The sequence below is a fragment of the Chrysochloris asiatica genome, unplaced genomic scaffold (assembly GCF_000296735.1).
Source record: "Chrysochloris asiatica unplaced genomic scaffold, ChrAsi1.0 scaffold00014, whole genome shotgun sequence".
In the NCBI taxonomy this organism is placed as follows: domain Eukaryota; kingdom Metazoa; phylum Chordata; class Mammalia; order Afrosoricida; family Chrysochloridae; genus Chrysochloris; species Chrysochloris asiatica.
The window spans coordinates 6,488,081-6,509,974 of record NW_006408532.1 but is presented as its reverse complement, the minus strand read 5'-3'; the positions used below and the strand labels follow the sequence as shown (position 1 = coordinate 6,509,974).

General features: G+C 44.6%; 1 protein-coding gene across 1 annotated transcript in view; it reads right to left on the bottom strand.

Annotated features, from left to right (window-relative positions):
* The window catches only part of STXBP1 (syntaxin binding protein 1), a 35,973-nt gene that overhangs the window by 2,370 nt on the left and 11,709 nt on the right, over nt 1-21,894 (bottom strand). The window contains exons 6-16 of the mRNA XM_006834974.1: nt 20,969-21,053; nt 19,504-19,634; nt 17,889-17,996; nt 16,547-16,607; nt 14,822-14,887; nt 14,154-14,234; nt 12,033-12,171; nt 11,204-11,313; nt 10,311-10,412; nt 8,382-8,467; nt 5,416-5,570 (exon numbers count right to left, since the gene is read on the bottom strand). Of these exons, the coding sequence (XP_006835037.1) occupies nt 5,416-5,570; nt 8,382-8,467; nt 10,311-10,412; nt 11,204-11,313; nt 12,033-12,171; nt 14,154-14,234; nt 14,822-14,887; nt 16,547-16,607; nt 17,889-17,996; nt 19,504-19,634; nt 20,969-21,053 (1,124 nt within the window). The remainder of the gene's footprint in view (nt 1-5,415; nt 5,571-8,381; nt 8,468-10,310; nt 10,413-11,203; nt 11,314-12,032; nt 12,172-14,153; nt 14,235-14,821; nt 14,888-16,546; nt 16,608-17,888; nt 17,997-19,503; nt 19,635-20,968; nt 21,054-21,894) is intronic.

Below are 21,894 nucleotides of genomic sequence, written 5' to 3'. Positions count from 1 at the left end.
TAGGAGAAAACCAATCTTTCTATACTGATTGTTGTTGTTCTTAGGTGCCATCAAGTCAGTATCAACTCATAGCACAACAGAATGAAACAATACCTGGTCCTGGGCCAACCTCAAAATTGTTGCCATGTTTGAGCTCATCAATGCTGCCACATGGCCAATCCATCCATTTCATTTTTGACAATTTCTAGTTTTCCTAGATTCATACTTAGTACATTCCATGCTCTGATTCTATACTTATAGAACCTTAAAAATCAAGAGTTTTTATAGATTAGCTGGTCTAGTCATTTCTGAGTTTGGCTGAAACAGATTTATTGACTCAGAATATCCAAGGTAGAATGAGGGAATGTGTGCATTAAAGAGCAGGACAGGTGAGTCTGGCCAGTCAGGCCTAGAAAACAGGTGATCTGGCCCAGCTTCTCACCTCACAGATGGGAAGATAAAATCCAGAAGCAAGAGACCTGGCTTACTGTAGGTTGGGGACAGAGCTGGGTCCAGAAGTTATGCCTGTCATCTTCAAACTTGGGGTGTTATATGGCCTACTGTCCCAACAGCTAGACAAGTCAAATTCATATCTGAGCCTCACTGGAAAATGAAACTTAACTGACCCCAATTTGGAATGTCTAATGTAAACAAACTAATCCTTTTTTTCAAGTGGTTGCTGATGAGTGCCATTGAATCTGTTCTGATTCATAGTCACCCAGTATAGGGTTTTTGAGCAGCAGCTGGTGAGTTTGAACTGCCAACCCTGTGGTTAGCAGTCCAATGCTGATCCTACAGTGCCACATCAAGAGCAAGTGATAAGTGCAATACTATAGGTCAAACCCAGCCTTTTATTTCTCCTTCATTTGACTGTGACAAATGAAATGGATAGTCCCCTAATTAATAGCACTTTAACACAAACAAAGGATCCCTGGTGATACAGTGGGCTAAATGCTGAGCTGCTAGTGGAAATGTCAGTGGTTTGAACCCACCAGCTGCTCTGAAGAAGAATAATGTAGTAGTCTTGCTTCCAAAAAGATTTATAAGCTCAGAAACCCCATGAGGCAGTTCCACTTTGTCGTATTGTGACACTGTATGTGTCAGAACTGACCTGATAACAGGGTGACAGTAGGTTTGGTATTTCTGGTTTAATACAAACCACCCAGCACACAGAGGTGGAAAACTGAATCCGAAGGCTTCGTTTCTTAGAAAACATGAAGAGATGAGTAGTGGGGGTTACAGAGACTCTGGGTGGTATCTGTGGATCTCAGCTGTCCTTGCTAGCTTGGTGAGGCACAGAAAAGACAACTGCAAGGAGAACAGCTTGTGGTTGCCACATGTGTGGCACAGCAGGATAAGCACTGGACTGCTAACTGCAAGGGTAGTGGTTCAAATCCACCAGCTGCTCTTTAGAAACTCTATGCAGGGTCAGTATGTGATGGCACTTAACAACAAGGACAACATGTGTCTGTGGGAGCTTTCACTAATTGTGAGCCAGAAACCAGCTCTTAAAGCGGAAGTTACTGCAAATACTGGAGGAGGAGAAAAGTCAGGCTACCTCACACTTTGCACTATCTTGTTCTTTGGTCACGTGGACAATCCATACAGAATAGGGCTCGTCAGTGTTTTGCTTTTCTTAACTGGACTCTTGCTAATCCAATACTGCCAACCAATCATTTCAGACACTAGGAATGGGCATTGGTCTAGTTAATTGGTCTGTCTTTGCTTTGATGGCAGCCCAGAGCCCCTCTGCTGATTGAGTACAAAATGAAGGAAAAGATTCTGCCAAAGAGAGACTTCTGAAGAAGGGACTCCAGAATCCATGCTAACAGGGTCTGGTTGGCGGTTGCTATAGTCTCTCCTGAACGCTTGCTATTCTACAAGTCTTAAAATACTTCTTACAACTACTGCCCACCTACCTGCCATCTGCACACAGAACAAGACATCTCTGATGAAAAACTGCTCAAGGTACTTTTAAGGAAGGCTTTTAAAAACAATTGCCCTTATTCATCACCTATGTGCCTTGCTTTCTAGGGCAGGGGAAGCCCAGGCAGGATGAGAGAGTCGCAGCCTGGGCTACAATCAGTTCCACTTTCCTGGATTACAATGACTTGTTTTTCCTTAACTCTGCAGGACAAAGAGGGAGAGGAGAAAAAAGGCTTACCACCTCCTCCTCCCTTTAGAACCACCATTATCTTTACATAAACAAGCATAATACTTCTGATATTATGTAGCCAAGCTGTCTGACAGACCCAAATTGCCCTGAGGTTCATCAGAAAGGGAGAGAGAGTGGGTTGGACTCCATGGTTTGAGTCACAAGTCTGAATGACTGGACTACAGATTGACAGAACCTGGGAGATGGAAATGACCTCCTACAGTTATACTGGGTGCTCATGGCCAAGCTGATCCAAACCCAAGTGTCGCGTCACTGCCAACAGCCAGCAAACTCTGACTCACCAGGCCATGCCTCAACACCAGGGTGAAGGGGCGTTCTCAGGGTCCATCATTGATGGAGTATAAAGTCTGAGAACAAAAGGTGTCCTCAGATCACAGAATGTACAAAGAGGCTAAGGAATTCCTAATACTATGACAGAATTGGTCAGCATAGGTCTGCTATCCAAACCCATTATAGGAGGTTCCTAGCATATGAGACTAGAAAGGGAGAAAGAACCAGGAAGAGGACAGAATCTAGATAATCTACACACAGATAACAAGCTCCTGGTAACTGAGGACTAGCTAGAGGCACAATCCAGATGGGGAGAGCAGATGCTCTTAAAACAACACGTGAGTTAAGAGCAGATTTCTACCCACAGGCTCTCAGATCACACCAAGAGACTGCAGTAGGGAGGAAGGGTGTGACTACTTGACTCTCTCAAGGGGAATTAAAATACAAGCAATTCTAAGAGCAAATAACCAGTAAGCACCATTTCTCCCCAGAGGAACATGAGACAAAAGTTCTTTCCATGGATGAGTCCAGTTCACCAAGTACATGGTGGCCTGTGACCCAGTAATGCCTTAGAAACTGTTCCCTAGGATAAGGGCTGGCCCTAGGAGAAAGGTATTTGCCTGACTTAGCTATCACTGACTTGGAATCTATTCCCATGCCTAGACTTGAAAGGCAAAGCCAGACTCCTGCCTGTCTTCCCGATCAGGCTCTGATGGGACTCTACTAGGTTTCTGCCTTCTTGGACATGACCCCCTCCATATGCTTGCCCACTAGTTTCACTCTCAAGTTCTTACACCACCACGACCAGGATGCTGCATGTTCTCTATGTGGTGTCCATACATTCAGAGCTGGCAGGCTTGGGCATCGTGCCTCAGACGTCCCTCAACTTCCTGCTCCCTCTCTGAGGACTGTTCTTAGCAGGTACTACTTTCAGTTTAAAACCCACTGGCCTGCAGCTGTCTGACTGAGCAGCAGGTAACCCAAGGCATGGGTGAGCTGACAAGCCGGAGCCCAGAGAGTACCACGGCAGGGTTTGTGAAGGTAGCATTGGACACATTTTCAATCGGCATTAAGAACTGCAAGCATTTTCTCATTGAAAGAAAATCAAATAAATAATAAACTAAAAAAAGGGAAAAATAAAGAGAAAGAGTGACGGAGTAATCAAAGAAAACCCTTCAGAGTGGAAGAGCTTCTTTTCTGTAATAAGCTGCTTTTACTTTGTTTCTTTGGCTCTCACTCCATTGTTGGAGCCTGATCCTCAAAAGATACCCTAGAGGACTCCCTGAAGTCGGGGTGTCTCAGGTCCATGAGAAATTTGGTGGGAGTAAGAATATGAGTAGAACCTGTGGGAGAACAGAGGCCAGCTGACTGCTTGAACAAACGTACGTTACAGGAACATGCCAACTTAGGCCTACATTTTGCACAGCCAGAGAGGTCTGAGAAAGCGAGGCACACGCACACGCATGCACATGGGCACACACACACACAGGGGCAGCATGGAGAGCTGATGTGCAGGAGGCAGGTGAGAGCACACTGGACATCGGCTGTCTGTGTGAGGCTTCGTCATGAATCTTCATGGGCAACTTTATACCCCCAGGTGCCCACCTCCCAACAGGGAACCTCAAGTTATTGAGGTCCAGAGATGAAGTGAATATTTACAATCAAAAGCCTCACTGTGACAGTGTCTGTTCAGGAAAGCTGTGTCTGAGCTCAGAGTGACCTATGAACATGCATGCAACATGTATGCAAACAAGGAGCAGAGGGCTTTATCACTGGGCCTACAGAGCAAAAAGGAAAAACTCATTACAAAAAGGACTGCTGAATAGACAGGGAAAGGAAGTTTCAGGAAGTTAGGAGAGGGAGAAGGAGGGATGCACAATCTCCCCTCTGGTATCAACAATGTGGGGTTGGCTGCGTCCAGTCCATCTTGATGAACCCAGGATCGGCGAGATGGCCTGGTCTGCAGAAACTGTGTACTCTCGTAGCTTTGGGAGTATGTGATTTGATTACCCCAAATTGGAGCATATAAAACTGACATTTACTGGGCTGATAACTAGGCTTGGGACTGTGGTCAGTAGGGGCACCTACTGGTAGGGGTGCCAGCTCAGGACTTCCCACTTTTGCAGTTCATGTGAAAATGGCACTGGAGTGGATCATGCCCACTGGGTGCAGAAGAGCTCTGGGGGACAGCCAGCACCTCATATGCCAATCAATGTCAAGAGGCACCCAGTGCAGGTGCAACTATTTTGTTAAGTGCAAAAGATGAGGCAGGAAGGAAGATTTCTCTCGGTTCACTCTTCCTCTTCCAGTCCTACAACTAGTGGAAGCTCCTCATGGTAAAAAAAACAACCCCCAACAAGCCTTTTCTCCTGCTCTCAACTACATCTAGGAGGTGCTTCTTTTTTTAGAAAACCAACAGGAAATACCAGAAAGGGTACACTAGACTTAGGAAGCGGTCAGGAAAACTTTTCTCAGAGTCCAACAGTTGGTTCCAAAACATTTTCGGCCACACCCACTCACACACTGTGTCTGTCCATCTCCAACTGAATAGTTCTAAAGGAAGCTAAGAATTTGTCTCCTGTTCAATGAATATCTTTAGACATGAAGCCCAGTGCTAGGAAGTTGACAAATCCCATCTAAGGCTTATCCCAAGGCAGTAACTAAGTATTATTAACCCTTGTGTTGAAATTACAGCCTCGTAGAGTCACTTGTTCTTGGTGACACTATGTGTCAGCGGCAGAGCAGGAATTTGAGCCTGGGCCTGTTGGACTCTATGATCAGCCATTTCCTGCCTCATGGTGCTTCTTAACAAGAGATACAATGCAGACATGAGGAAGGAGCCTTGTGCCCCTAGCTTCTGCCATCGCAAACATTTATCTAGAGACTACGTTTGGCAGGGTAATGGAGACTCGATGAAACACCAAAGCATGGGATGGAGTCAAAGTGCAACAAAGCAGCCCTTTCCCTCTAGAAAGCATCCCTCTACTCACCTATTAGCACTTCCCACTTTCCATTGGCTTGGGTCACCTCGTAAGCACAACGCATCTCATTCAAGCTCACGCCCCCAAGGATGAAAATAATGAGGCGGGGGCCACTGCGGTACTCCCCTGGAGCCTTATTCTTATGCCAGTGTCCATAGCGAGCACTGAGAGGCAGGGAAGAGAGAGACAGAGCAAGAAAGGAGAGAGAGAGACAGAGATTAATTATGTTTTCTTCACTGATAGCATTTATCACTTTATATCTCAGTGATTTGCCCAAAACAGAGTAAATGCTAAGTGCTGGTTAAACTGTGTGGCAATGCCAATTATTAAGTGATATGGCTGCCAGGTAAGGAACCCTGGTTGCACAGTGGTTTAAAGCATCTGGTTGCTAATCCAAAGTTTAGAACCCCCACACTAGTTGCTCCACAGGAGAAAGCTGTAGCAGTCTGCTTCCATAAAGATTTAGGGCCTTGGAAATCCTATGGAATTGTTTTATTCTTTTAGGGCTACTAGCAGTAGGAATCAGCAGGATGGCGTTGGGTTTCATTTTTTGGATGGCTTCTAGGAGAAGAGTCACTATGAGTTATCTGTGCAGTGACCCTGAAACTCTCCAAGACCCATGCAGGCAGCAGGCAGGCTCCATCCAGCTTTGGAGTTCGAGCTGCTCTGCATGCCAGTCCACGCATTTTCCCCAGAGCATGCATGGAGCCCAGCTTGCCTGGGACAACTGCTGCCAGGGAGCAGTGATGACAGAGTTCAAGAGCCGGCTTGAGATGACATATTTATTCACTGAACACACATGGGCCAGGTCCTGCATGGAGAGTCAGACTACTCCCTTAACTCAGAAACAGGAGCGGTGAGTTGCTTCCAGGTTAATAAAATACGAAAAATACAACAAAAATGATGACCAAGCCAAAATATCCTCTGGGTGGTAAACAGTTTACCCTTCCTCCCGAGTCAGAGAGCATTTAAGTCACTTTCCAAATCTAGAAGTTACTGACTGTGGGGATTTCCATCCCTTTCTTTCCCTAGGCAATTGTTTGGTAGTCCTCTATAGGCAGCCAGCCTGGCTGTAGTATTACTTGGGATTTTGTACTTTCCTTCAAGGCTGGCATCAGAGGGGATATACAATGTACAAGATGCCACTGGTAGGCCTCAGGCCTTGAAGGTCTAAAAGTAAAGACAGAAAGAAGAGGTGAGAGAAAGGTGGGAAGAGTCTGACAAGAGGGGCAAGGGGGGGCACATCGTAAACAGCATTCATCCCAGGAGCTGCACATCACACCACTGGCACATGGTCCCTTCTCTGGAGCTGGTCACCCTACTGCACTGAGCTCACCTATCCAATCTTCACTGTTCTCAGGAACCAAGAAAGGCTCCCATTAACAAAGGAAAACAGAGCAACACCCCGGCTCTGAGGCTGCTGAAGTACTGTAGCCCCACCTCAGGCAAGGTAATAGGTGCTATTGGGCATCAGGAAGCAACCTGGCCCACACAGACAGGGAGGCAGAGGGCAGAACCTGGAGACAAAATGTACGTCTATGTATGACAGCATCCCGGAGCCTGGTACATAGAGACGTCACATAGAGAGCTCAGGAGAGATGGTATCTGGAGGAGTGCATCAAGGAAACCGAGGGAAACACTTTCCAGATCATTCCCTGTAAGGGGCCACTGTGAGCATCAAGAAAACACAGATCGCTGAGAATCCAGGGACAAAAGTAATGGATTCTCGGCTACTTTAGTCTCAAAACTGCTAAAAGGCTGAACATTACCAGGTATGCAGCAGAAACACAATAATGCAACGTACCCACATACCCATCTATACTCGACTGGGAATGAATCTGAGAATGTGACTTGATGCAGACAGTGTCGAGCTCCTCTCCTCAATGAATAAAAATAAGTCTACAGCTAGCACCTACCACCTGCTAGACCGGTATTATAGTCTCTGAGGACACAATAGCAAACAACATAAAACCAAACCTATGCCCTCAGGAAGCCAACATTCTAGTTGGAGGGAAGACTGATAAGAAACAAGATAAATATCAATAGTACACTAGTTGGTGGTGTGTTCTAGGGAGAAAAATGAAGCAGAGAAGAGAGACAGGAGTGTTGGAGAGGGAGGCTGAAGTTTTTTTTGTTTTTTTGTAAACTCTCTAATGAGATATAATTCATATACCAAACAACTCCCTCCTTTAAAGTACACAACTCAACAGTTTTCAGTAAAAAGCTGTGCAACCATCAGCACCACTTTAGAAGTGTTACATCACTCAAATAGACACCCCAGGCCCTATAGCTGTCATTCCTCATTCTACCCAGCCTCTGGCAATCGTGAATCTACCTACAGCCTCTATAGATTTGCCTATTCCAGACATTCTACATCAATGGGATCACACAGCATTGTCCTCTGTATCTGCCTTCTTTCACTTAGTATAACATTGTCAGAGTTCATCATGCTGTATATAGCATGTATTAGAACTTCATTCCTTTTCATGGTTAAATAATGTGTCATTGCATGGCTTTACTACATTTTGTTTATCCATTCATCCACTAAGGGGTATTTGAGTTATGTCCACCTTTTGACTATCATGAATCAGTCAATAGGATGGTTAGGGAAGGTCTCAAAGGTAATGTTTGATTAAAGACCTGAAGGTGATGAAGAGTTGAGCCTTGTAGATGTATCTTGGGACAGTTAATTAATTATAGGAAGAGGGGAAAGCAAGTACAAAGGGCTTGAGGCAGAGTGGGCCTGGGAAGTTCAAGGAAGAGTGCTGAGGTGGCGTGAGTGAAGGAACAAGAGTCCTGAGTCAGACAGGTGATGTGAAGCCAGAGAGTGAGGGGCCTCATGGCCAACGTGAAGACTACATTCTTGGTGTGATAAGGCACCACGGGAGGGTTCTGAAAGATCATGCCATACAGCTGAAATACAACTGGAGACGCCCCACTTAGTAGCCCCTTCTCGCCTAGGGCTTTTTGCCTACCTGACAGCGGTGGTACTGAAAGAGGCAGAGGAGCGGGTAGAGATGTAGGGGTAGTGCTTTGTGTCCAGTTTGTCCTCAATAGTGTCCTGGAAGAAGAGAGACAGAGATCAGGCCTGCCATCTGTTGGAAAAGGGCTGATGGGAACCAAGACAAGATTATTTGAAGAACAAGAAGTCAGTTAAAAAACATGATGGGTGGACTCCAGTTTTGCAACAAGCAGCACACCTGTGCCCTCACTGCCTCCTGCCAGGTGCCTAGTGAAGGGTTTAGCTTGAACAAGGTGCTCATGTTACAATGAAATGAATGTGTAGGTCTGCTCTTTTAGTGAAAACAAAAAAACACATTGATTTTCTTGCTTCTCTTCCAACTTAATCTGCTCCCCCCCCCTCCTTTTTACATCCAATGTGAGGTGGTTATATATACTGTATTCTGTCCAATAAATTCCTGACATTTGCCATCAGTATTGCAGGAACAGGGCATGGGCAAAATGTCTCATGCAGAAAGACTTATACACCCTCAGTTTTTCAGGGGTCTAATTATCTGGTGGGTAGATTCCAGTTATCCACCTCCTTGCTGTCTAGAAATCTACACTCCTCCTACCAGCTACCCAAGTCTCTTCAGGAGGCTGGGGGAGGAGGTAGAAGAGCAGAGCAGAGAATAAAAGAAAGGATAAGGCTGAGGGTTGGCTTTATCTATCCCACCAAGTAATTACAATTACAGACATGTAATTGGCTTCTAGATGTCTCATGTTCACCCATCCTTTTGGTTTGTGGGTTTTAAAAATAGAAAGCTGATTCTCTGTGTAGAGACATACTATTCAGTACGAACACCTGGGCTCTCACCCAAGCCTGCCACAAATTAACTAATGGCTCGTGGGCAAGGCCCTTCATTCTCAACACATTTTGTTCACTGGTCAAGTTGAGGGATTTGGACAGATTACCTCTAAATCCAACCCTACAGAGGTAGTGATCCAGGACTCAGTGGAGGGTTCCCTCATGCTACAAGGAAAAGAGGAGTCTTTCAGGTAGGGCTGCTGTGAGGACCAACACTGAACGCTCAACACTCAGAACCCCTGCTATGTGCAAGGCACTGTGAGGAAAGAAACAGTGGTTGAGGGGACAGAATATACACATCCACCTTGACAAACGCTGCAAGAACTCAAGAGGGCTGCGGTGGTGCTGGGTGGCCAGACAGGAGGGGTGATTAATGGAAATGATGGGTTCTAACAGAGATTTTAGGAGTCCTGGTGTGGCGCTGCAGGCTAATGCACTGGACAGCAAGGTTGGTGGTTCAAACCCACCAGCCACTCCTCAGAAACCCTATACAGGGTTGATATGAGTTGCAACTGACTGAATGGCACTTCACAACAACAACGGTGATTTTGAAAGAAAGCAGGACACGGGAAGTGAAAAAGAAGGGCAAGAATATTCCAGGTCAGGGACCAAGTTTGAACCAAACAGCAGATGAAGAAGATGCTTGGCAGGTCTGGTCTGGCTGGGGAAGGGGAGCAGCAGGAACAGAGAGAGGGGGCCAGGTCCATTCCAGAGGTCCTTCCACAGTACTGGGGAGGGGCTAGGGGGCTGCTGCATCACCAAATGCACACGAGCATCCTCTCTGTGGAGGCGTGAACATGTGACTCATCAGATCTCTGTGACACTGAATACGCTGGTTCCTTTGAAGACATGTCCCCACAACGTAGGACTAGATCCTCAAAGATAAGGGTCGCAGACATGGAACAGTAAAACACTCAGGACACGGTGTATATTTGGGTGAAGTTGAAAGAGCCCTAGAGACTGGATGCAAATCTTCAAGAACTAAAACCCTGGTGTTTTTTTGAGGGCCACATTGATATCATCTAGGCCTTCACATGAAGAACCTGTGCCATGGGTCTCTGACATGATGCACCCCAACACCTCTCCCCTCACTGACCTCCATGATGTCTTTAATAATCGGGGTCCATCGTGAGAGCTGGTAGGTCTGCTCACTAATGCGCTCCTTCCGCTCTGGCTTGCTCCTGCGGCGCAAAGTGGACTGAACGCAAACACACAAGATTAGTCTGATTGGGTCAGGGGACGACCTGCTGCTACCTGGACACGATCTCCTAAGGACTCTTCTCACAGACAACAGCAGAGTGATAAGAAGACAAGGTTTTCTTTTAAAGTTATGTAAAATGACACGTGCAGGTCAGATTGTGTTATTAAAAAAAGGCGTTTGCTGCCTATTTGAGGAGAAAATAGTACTTTGGGTGTGATGTATTCTTAGATTTAGTCTCAACTGCCTTAGCTGTACTGGATGAATCCTCTCCATTCAAGGATCTAAACAGCATGGTGCTCTGAAAGACGGCTCTAGCCTCATCGTAAAGGCCCGGAGTCACCACCCCTCTTCTGGAGAGCCCTGGTGTGCGCCATGCTTCCCAGAGAGTCTGCTCTGCAGACTACAGAAAGGTGGTAACACTGCTCGGCCCTAAGGGTTCTGTTCTCATCTTCACAGAAGATACTTGCTCCAAAGGCAAAGCCAGCACAACTGCAGGAAGTGAAGAGTGAAGCTGACCAGAGTCCTACTTTGGTTTGGTCCCAAACACAGCTTGGCTTTCATAACTATGCATCACTCTGGATATACACTTCTAGGGGCTTGACTTCTTACCTCTATTTTCATGAATCCTGATTTTATCTGTTTTCTATTTCTTGATGCTGAGTGTGTGCATATGTGTACATCATAAACTGCCTTAAATAAGTCAGAGCATAAACAGATCAAACACATCAGCGTCTTCTCTGCCTCTCCTATATGGAAAGCTGGCCTGGGGGCTGAGAAGAAGCCCTTACGTCGGTGACGATGGGCACGCCAAGGTGGGCCATATTGGTGATGATCTCACTGTCCTCGGGGGGAATTTGGGCATGCTGGATCAGCTTGTTTAGGTTTTCCTCAGTAATGCCTGTGACGACAGAAAAACCCAATGAGCAAAAGCCAGTCATGGCACACGGGAGCATCAGAAGCCGGGTGAGCTTTGGCCCCGATAGTGCAGAGCCCTTCTCCTCTTCAGGTTTGGAGGGAATTGTTCTGTTGCCACATCAACTTTACTGTAAGGTGAGTATTACACAGGGAGTGGAAGTCAAGTTTTAGTATACAAGTCAAAACACATCACAACTCTGGAATCCCCCAAGTTCCACTGTCCATTCTAAGCAACTGCTCCCATCACAGTCTATGCCATCTGTCCCCCACCTATCAAAGTCAAATTGGACCAAGAGAGCTTAGTACTCATGTTTTAAATAATGGATACTTATAGGTAACAAGAGTATGGGTAAAATTCAGCTATTTAAAGACAAAGATCACAACTGAGATGTAAGATAAAAAATTCTGCTGTAAGGAATTTTGATGGTCAACCAGCTCTCCTTTTTCTCCCCAGCACTTTTCTATATTTCCTATAGCAGCTATTACCTCTAGAATTACTGGGAGACATTTAGTCTCTGGCTGTGATTGATTTGCCAACATTTCATTCCCCGAAATGTAAAGAGCCTCTAGGGTCTTATGCAGTGCCTTCTCTTTCTCCTTCTTTCCATATCCTTTAAACTCATCTTTTAACTACTTGGTTTCACTCTCCCAGCTGCCTCAAGAAAGTGTCCATTCTCTCCCCTATAATTCCACCATTCCTACCATTCTTCAAAAAGATGTAGAGAAGGATGATACGGATTTTGTCATAAGTGGTGACATTTGCATCCAGCAGAATGGGAACGATGGCTCTCATGGGGTCTTTGATCTTCTCCCCTTCAGCATCTGTGCCCATGGCCAGGTCCTACAGAAAACACACCTCATTGGTCCCATTTCTGGGGACAATCTGGATATTTGTGAACTATTAGAAAATGGGTGGCCCCTAAACATTTGCAATTTGTAGCTTTTGTGGGGAAGGGCTTTAACCAGGTGCTTCTACTTCCCATGGCACTGTAATTAGGATTAGTGTAATTAGCAATATTTCCTAAAGCATTCGTGAGAACTGATGAACACTCTAGAATTTCACTGCCCCAAAACAAAAACTACAACGACCTGTTGTTTTGTTGAAAGGTGGGCTGTCTCTCCAGGTGACTATACCTGTGCATTGCAGTTCCTCAGGTAAAAATTCAATCTTGGTAGAGCCTCCAGAGGTACCAAGCTCTGCTGGGGGTTCAGGCTTAAAGGGATGTGCTTCCTGCACATGAAAAGCTTTGACACTGTAAGGTGCGTTGGCTTATCTAGAGTCTTCCCACTCTGCTTTTGGAGTTTTAAGTATTCTAGGACTAGCCCCGCCTTTTAAATTTTCCTACTCTTTTATTTTTTGAAGAAGAGAAAAAAAGTGGGCTCCCAAATCTGCAACTCGAAACCCAGGTAGCTAAAGGGAGGAAGGAGGGCTGACAAAAGGACTGAAGATGGAAGAGTGGAGTTGGTCCAGTCTTACTGGCCACCATTTTATGATCAAGGGTCACACATCTGTTTTCAGCAGGCCTGAGAAAGCAGCACGTTATTCTCAGCAATCTGAGACCATCTGGTCTTCTCAGAGACGCACAGCTACAACTCCTTTGTAGTTGTTAAGGAGATGGTATGAGGGAAGGCGCCCTTGTTTCTCTCAACATCCCACAAGTCCATAAAAATTATGATCACAAGTTTTTCCCCAGTTTGGGTCAGACGAAGCCTGGGCCCACCTCTCTTAGGCCCTTTACCTCAGTCCTACTGCCAGTCTTAACATATATTCAGTCAGCAGGTCCTGATTCTAATACTTTCTACACACCAAATTAAATGTAACCAGCTCAACAAATTGGCTCTTTAAGATAAGCACTGGACTGTTAACACTCAAACCCATCAGCTACTCCTCAGAAACCCTATACAGGGTCATACGTGTTGGAACCGACTCGATGGCACTTAACAACAAACAGTTCAACAAATACTTTTGAACACTTTTGATTAAGTTTATACCTCCAAGGATCAATCCCAAACTGCATTCTAACTGATGGAGGAAGAGCCTGTTTTCTGGAGGGATCCTAGTACAGCTACTTTCTCTTAGAGTCAATGAGAGGACTGGGCTCACAAACCCACACTGAGGGTATCACATCAAACCAGATGATTTATATTTCAGTCTCAAACTGAAAACTTGAATTTTTTTGTGTGTGTGAAAAGAGAGCTATAGAATCTTTTTAATGCTCCCTTCTTTCCTTTGAAGTTGGTGCACATCTTAATAATGCTGGCATACTTGCAGACTGTAGTGCCAGGATTGGGTACTCCACAGAACACCTCTGAATGTGTCAGCACGGCTATTTCTATTTTGCAGATGAGGAAAACAAAGTGCATAAATAAATCAGTGACAGACACAGAAATCAAATCCCAAACTCAGCTTTCAGTCCTAATTATGATCATGAGGTCTCAAGGTTTTCTGACTACCACCACACTCTCCTCTTTCAGACTCTAGGTCTCCAGAGCTGGTCTGAGCACAGCAGGGTGAGGACACATTCAGGATATCACATCTAGCCACACCTGCCAGTAGGGCTCAGGACTCCACAAATCTCTCTTCGGTAATTCCATGGAAAATGGAGCCTTTGGAAAGAGTCAGACATGCAAAATCCAGACCGATCTAGTCCCTACCATTGGGAGCCGAACTGCATTGGCTCCAGAGAGTTGAGACAACACGAACTAGTAGGATTTCCCATCTCTACTTCCTAAGACTCTATAGGATGTTCAAGGTCAAATGGTTACAATTCAGCACGGTAAACAGACATGGCAGAAACCTGGCCCTGGGAGGAAAAGTCCTACCTGCTCCACTCGGCAGAGTTTATCTACGGTGCCTTGGTAATGCTTCATACAGTCCTCAGCAAGGTGCAGGTGGGTGGAATACTGGGAAAAAACATGAGACAGCTTGTGAACAAGGAGCTCGTCACAGATTCATGCACCATCTACTGAGCATCTGCTATGGACAAAGCACCATGGTAGAACTACAGAGTCTCTAGCTTCACAAAGAAGATAATGGTGATGGCTTTACAATCTGCCCACAGAATCCTGCATACTCCTCTCCTTCAGGCTGTGGAGTTTAGTTCCCCTTCCCCTGAATGTGGGCCAGACTTAGTGCCGAGCAAGTGACAGGTGTGATGTCTGACATCAGGAGATGAAAGGCGTTGTGACCTCCTCCTCCTCGTATGTGCCTGCTCTCTCTCGGCACTCTCTTACCATGCAGGGAGGACACTCCAACAGCCCTGTGGCCTCCTCTCAACAGCAGGAGAATAGGAAGGATATAGAGAGAAAGGTATGAATACGAGAAAAGAAAGCGAGAAGTAAGATGCCTATCCCAACTTTTCTTTTTTTCCTAATAAAAATTAAAGATGACTAAAAAAACCTGTGTAAATTAGTGTATCCAGACTTTTGAGAAGTCATTTGGAAGATGTTTATCCTCACAGTTCTAAATGGGTCGTTTTGCATCGCCATACCTTGCTGAGTTCTTTCTGGTACTGGGGCATCTTCTTCAGCATCTGGGACAGGTCCCGCATAGTGGTCTACATGGAAATGAAAGCATGAGTCTCACTCCACTGGCTCTGCTCTAACAAGGCTGTGCATGGGTGGTGGGATCAGATGAGATTACAGTGAGCACCAGACGTCTCAAGTGCACGCTGTGTAACTAAATGTGTCTGCTAAACACAAGGTCATAGGCGTGCAGATTTCCAGCTCCCTGGTTAAAAAAATTATTCAAATACCTTAATCATATTATAGGCGGGGAACTGAACTCTGAAATCTCACAACCATGTTTTATTTATTCAACTATAAAGTTATTGAGTCCTGGTGTGGCGCTGTAAGATAAGGACTTGACCGCAAGGTCGATATGAATCGCAAGATTGGTGGTTCAAACTTCACCAGCTTCTCCTTAGAAACACTGTACAGGGTTGCTATGAGTTGGGACCAACCTGATGACATTTACGCTGGGCAGAAAAAGATTTTTCTTCTACACACTGCTTTTCTGTACACTCAGCTCAAGCAGTCTAGCAGGAAGCTCACATTTCAGACAGGCGAAGGGCTGTGCTGGCTTCATTAAGGAGGAGGCTATAGAAGGCTGCAATCCGAATGCTGCCTAATGGAATGGGTCTGTTTACTTCCCAGATGCGTGATCCACCTAATCCTATTCATCCACATTTACTGAGTTACCCTAACATGCCAGGAACCTTGAGGTGCTATAAATACCAGGACAAAATAATAATAAAAAGGAATTTCTGCCTTATGGAGCTTAATACCTAGCAGAAGAGCCAGATAAGTAAGCTGTCACAGTAGAGTGGCACTAGTATTATCCAAAGGAGTCCTGGTGTGACACTATAGGGTAAACACTGGACTGCTAACTGAAAACAGCCACTCCTGAGTCAGAACTGACTTGACAGGACTTAAAAATAACAGAGTCACTCGATTAGCACATAGCAAAGGCACTTTAAAAAGACTAGGGAAGATTAGGAAGTGATGCCTGAACCAAAGAACCAGGATTTAGCAAGACAAGGGCCAGAGACAAGAGAGTACTGGCATGGTCGGGGTTAGAGGGAGCAGGGACAAGAAGGACAGAGGCTGAGAGACTAAAGAAAGAGACATGGGGCCTGGTGACTTCAGTCTTGTAAGGGATGTCTATGTTGTTGCTAAGTGCCATCAAGTCAATCTGACTCAAAGTGACCGTGTATGGATAGGGTTTCCAAGGAACAGCTGATGGTTTTGAACTACTGACCTTGTGGTTAACAGTCCAGTGTATATGAGTGGGGCTTTATTCTAGGGCACTGGGCAGTCACTAAATGGTTTTAAGCAGGAAGGCAACACAATCAGAGCTTCATTTTAGAAAGCTCACTTTCATTGGCTAAGAAGGGTATGCAATCTCTGATAAACATTCAAAAGGAGAGGCACAGGTTAAGTTAAATTATGAATTTTAATTCTACTGTAAGCTTAGAAAACTTCCAAAGCCTCTCTAACGTAAATGAATCATGATCCAAAGAGTAACTATTAATCCTCAAAATAACAAAAAGAAGTTGTCTAAAATATTAAAAGATCTGAAAAAATCAGCATAAGATAGCAATGGCATTAAACAAAGAGAGGAATACGCTAGTCTTGTCCTGATGAGGTATCCTCCCTGCTCGAGAGAGAAGGCAGGGATTAACTTAGAGGGTATCTGAGCAAGGGTATGGGTTTACCTTCTCTCCAGTGTTCATTCTCTTGCTAGAAGAAAAATCTTTCAGAGAACGAGTGACCTCCCTGTGAAACAGGAGCAGACAGAACTCAGTTTAAAAAGTAACGCCAAGTGACTCTACACAGAAAGAATGCAATAGTCTTCTTTTAAGAATATACAGCAACGGTTTCCCTGCCAGTATGGTAGGTGTTTATTTAAAGTGATTTTCTAAGAAAAGAAAGAACTACATAGTTTTTCAAATATTCGAAAACAGTGGTTTCCCCGAGAGCATGGGGAAGAGGGTAGAAACTACTAAAACATCTACAGGCGCACCTTCTTTTATTGTACTTTTCAGATATTGTGTTTTTCAAAGATTGAAGGTTTGTGGCAACCTTGAGTTGAGGAAGTCTACCCAAAAGCATGTGCTAACTTCCAAGTCTCTGTGTTACATTTTGGTAATCCTCACAGTATTTGAACTTTTTCATAATGCTATTGCATACTTAATAGACTATACAGCATAGTGTACACAGAACTTTGATATGCATGGGGAAACCAAAATGTTTATGTGACTTGCTTCATTGTGGTGGTTTGGAACTGAACTGGTAATTAATACCTCTGAGGTCTGCCTGTATCCATAATTATCTTACCTTATCCTTTTCATGTTTATGCTTTTGTGTATGATAGAAAATATACATATGAGTACAATAAAGCATACATTTAGTTCACAAATCAATTTAAATACTGGAAATGGGGATCAAGAGTTTTTAAAGTTGAGAGATCAAAAGGGTGTGGAGACCACTTTTTTACACAGAAACATCCACAGCTCGCTCTTTTCCATGTGAATTTCCTGATATTACTAAATCAACACAGTAGAATGTGTTTTCCTACAAAAGCAGAACTGTCATCTATAGTTTGAATGTATTCTAACAATATCTTGGTTTTAGAATCACTCTGAAATACTGTCAGAGTAGGGTACAGATCAGTATGTGGATATCAACTTTTGCTCATATCATGACAACAGGGGAGGAAATACTAGCTGTGCAAAAGAAAAGTCTAACTTTATGCAGTAGGTCTGCATCTTTCTATGCAATATCTTGGCTTTCAGTGTTTGGTGTTTATAAAACATTTTGCTGAGATGACTACAAATGCTTTCCAAGAATCCTAAAAGCAACCCTCATACAGAATGGATTTTCTAACTGTCGAGTTGGTAATAACTCAAGCTTAGAGACCAGAGGGATATATCCTTCTTGGTTTGCATGTTGGCCGTTCCACCAAAGCAACAGTCATCTAGTGATCAACTGTGCCCCAGCTGCCCAGAGTATGCACATCATCAAATCATCAAGGGGGGGGGGGCAGGGCACGCTTACTGGGACACCTCGGCGATGTGCTTGTGACGCAGCGTTATCCAGAGATCGTCATCCTCGTCCAGGAGCACCTCCTTCACCCGTGCCTCTCCAATGCCGCTTGTCTCGTACCTGGAGGGGACGCATGGCTCAGGTGGAGCACGCTGTCCCACAAAATCCACCCACTCCTCTGTTCTTTATAAAGAGGAAGCTCAGAGTCTTTACAGGCGATGTTACAGGAATGATTTCACCTGACCCTTTGATGGTCATCAGGCCTGCTGTAGCAGCACTAATAAATGGGCTGCAATTCCTTGGGCAGGGAGAGGCTCAAAGCGTCAATCAAAGTCAACTAACTTGATAATTTGTTTGAAAATCCTCAAGGGTGGTTATTAATATGAGCACCAGCAGACTATACATGGGTTTACAATGAAAACCCAAACCCAAACCTATTGCCACTGAGTAGATTCCCACTCACAGTAACGCTACAGGGCAGGGGAAAACTGCCCCATAGGGGTTTCCGAGGCTATAAATCTTGATGGAGCAGACTGCCACATCTTTCTCTTGCAGAGTGGCTGGTGGGTTCAAACTGCCGCTTTCAGTTGGCAGCAGAGTGCTTTAATCACTGCATCAACAGAGATCCAATGACCATAGTTACTCTTTCCAAGAATGGGACTGGTTACTAACCTCAAATATGTGGTACCCAAGTACAATAAATCCTGCAAAAACGAGAACCTGTGTAAGGTGGAAACCTGTTGGAGAAGGAAAACTAAATATTTCGCACTAATAGAGAGTGAGATAAAGTGCTAAGACTACACATTGTCGAAAATGGGAAACTTGCGAGACCTGGAAAAACAAGGCAGTCTGGTGGAGTTTCAGCTTTCGCAGGCTCTACTTTAGCTTCAGTAGGTACCTGCAACAGACTCTCCATATGTTTTTACCTGTGAAATCATTAACATTCCGAGGAAAGCAAAAATTACAAGACTAACTGAAAAAGAGAAGAGCAGATTTTTCAAACTTTCACTTTGAAACCACTATTTTTGTGGTCAATAATATAAATGACATATGAACAGTACAGTCTGTCTCCATAAAAATGAAAATTAGTCTTTAGAAATGCAGTTTCTGATGACTGCTACTAAGAAAAATGTCCTTTATAATGTAGGAAATGACAACTCCTCTCCAAAGGCAGTTCAGAAAAAAACTCCTGTTAATATACAAAAATTTGTGGGGAAATGGAATGAAAAGATACTGGAATCTTTCCATGAACTTTTTGCAGCCCCCTATATTTTACCATTCATAATTCATGATCTACAATTAAGAAGTATGAACTGAATGTAAAATACCTCTTTTTTTTGGAGGAGGGGGTAGGGATCACATCCAAGCTGGCCATGAACTGTTGTGACCAGATGTGTGAACTACAGACCCAGAGCCCTCTGCTCCTCCCCTAAAAGGGGCATGATTTTCTGGCTAGAAATACCATATGGACTTTGGGAACTCACTGAAAAGTCTGTAAATTTATCATGAAGACTGTTATCAATATATCTGTTTTTCCTGGGATTTAAAATGTCTTTCTCAAGTTAGAAACATTTTTTATTTGTTTACAAAGCTACAGCGTCTCTGGGGTCTGCCATATGATACTCACTTGTACACATCATTTTCAATAGGCAGCAAGTCATAACTCATCGCCTGGAAAGTCAGTTCATGAAGTACCGGGGAGCTGGGGTCAAAGCCCCGGTCCAGGATCAGAAGCTGGGAGCGTGCCTTGTCTGGGCCCTGGGAAGAAAAGAAGGACATGCTTTTACAAGCCACTGCACATAGCTCCAGCTTCTCCAACTAGGGTAGCTCCTCTTGTAAGAGGGGGAACAGGAAATGAGCTCTGAGGTACAAACTTAACAAAGTGGTACTGAATTAACTGTTCAACAAGAATACTAATGAAAGCCACTTTAGTATCCAACATTTGTACTGTATAATAAGATTTATCCGTCTAGATTATTTTGAGTTATGGTGTTGGAGAGGAAAGTGCCAAAAGAACGAACAGATCTGTGTTGGAGGAGGTGCAGCCAGAGTGCTCCTTGGAGGCCAAGATGGCCAAACTTCGTCTCTCATACTTCGGACATGTTGTCAGGAGGGACCAGTCACTGGAGAAGGATATCATGTTTGGTAGGGTGGAGGGTCAGAGAAAAAGAGGAAGACCCCCGACGAGATGGACTGGCAAAGTGGGTTCAAGTGTGGCAACAATAGTGAGGTTGGCCCAGGATCGGGCAGTGTTTCATTCTGCTGTGCATAAGGTCGCTATGAATCCACACCAACTCGATGGCACCTAACAACAGGGGCCAAAGTGAGTAGGAGAGCACTAGCCAGGTTCAGCTACAAATAGGTGGTTGACCATTCTGTTTTGCCTGGTGTGGTGCTGTGGGTTAATGCGCTGGACAGCAAAAGTCATTTGAACTGCAAGGTCAGCGGTTCAAGCTCACCAGCCGCTCCTTGGAATCCCTATCTATACAGGGTCTCTTTGAGTGGGAACTGACTTGATGGCAATTAACAAAAACAAGGGGAATCCCAGGTCTCAGTTCTGTATCTTGAGGTATTATGTGAATCTATGCATACAATCGACTCGTGGGGGTTTTTTTTTTTTTGCTCCATAGGGTTTCTAAGACTGTAAATCTTTATGAGAGCAGACAGCCTCATCTCTCATCCTTGGAGCAGCTGGTAGGTTCAAACTGCTGACCCTGCAGTGAGCAGCCTAACATGTAACCCACTAACTATGTCACAAAGGCACACATATGAATCCACGTAAACACTGGTAAAATCTGAGTATGGGCTGCGTATTGTGTCAGTCTTTTGGTTTTGGTATTGTACTGCTGAGGGGTTTCCTGGGACACAGGGCTTTCGGGGCTAAATCTAGGAAAGTCCTAAACCCAGACGAGCTGGTCACCCTAGAACACTGAAGGTAGTCTATGTCACCTGCTGCAAGGGCTATGAGCATTCACTGGAGGCCAATACACAAGAAAAGCAGTACTCTGTGAGCAGCAGAACTGGGCTGTCTTCAGGACACAAATATTATGGTCAGCTGACAAGAGAAACACGTGGTCGATGTCCAGACTTACCTCCCCCATTGTTGGATCATCGGCTTTATAAGCATCGAGCTTGTCCTGGATGAGCTGAGCCAGCAAGGCATTGTCTTTGTATTCCCTGACAAAGGAGAAGTGACAGAATGAACTGCCCATACGTCCTGATGTGTACAACCCAATGGTGGCTCCCAGAAAGGGAGACAGGACAGTGTAGAGAGTCAAGGGCAGGGCTTTGAACTGGTTCATTCTACTTTAACCCCCTGCAGAGGATCTGTATTTTCACTCCAGATTCACAGAATCAAAATCTACATTTTAACAATACGCCCAGTTACTTAAGAATTACCTGGGGGATGTTGTTCAACTGTAGATTTGGATTCAGTATATCTGGGATGGAAAGGCAAATTCTCCCTCTGGTCAAGGGATAAGTAAGTTCTATCTGTTGTCTTTTTCTTTTCTTTTTTTACAATGAGAATATACTTATATATTAAATGTATAATCAAAGAAAAGATATTAGCTCAGTGCCTGGAACATAAAAAGTTTTTTATTTTGTAGTTCTCCCCCTCCCCCCACCACCCCCCTTACACTACTACAAGAAAACAGAATGTCTTTCCAAGCAACCTCAGTAAACATAAACAACCACACTTCAGCAGAGGACCTTGACTGACCTTTCATCCTCTTTCAGGATCAGCTGCCCGGAGCCTAGCCCTCTTGTTTCTCATTCAATTCAAATTCCATGGGGTCTTTTTTGTTTGGTTAGTAAACAACATTCTAGCCAACACAGGCAAAGGATAAACATGAGAAGTTTTGAACTTTTCCTGGAGTTAAGCCTGCCATGTCCTGGGCCTTTACCTGATTTTATATTGTGTGGCTGCTGCCTACCACCATGCCATCCTAATAAAGCAGCTCCACACTCAACCAGGTCCCTCTCATGCACGTTAATGTCAGGAAATATATATATATAT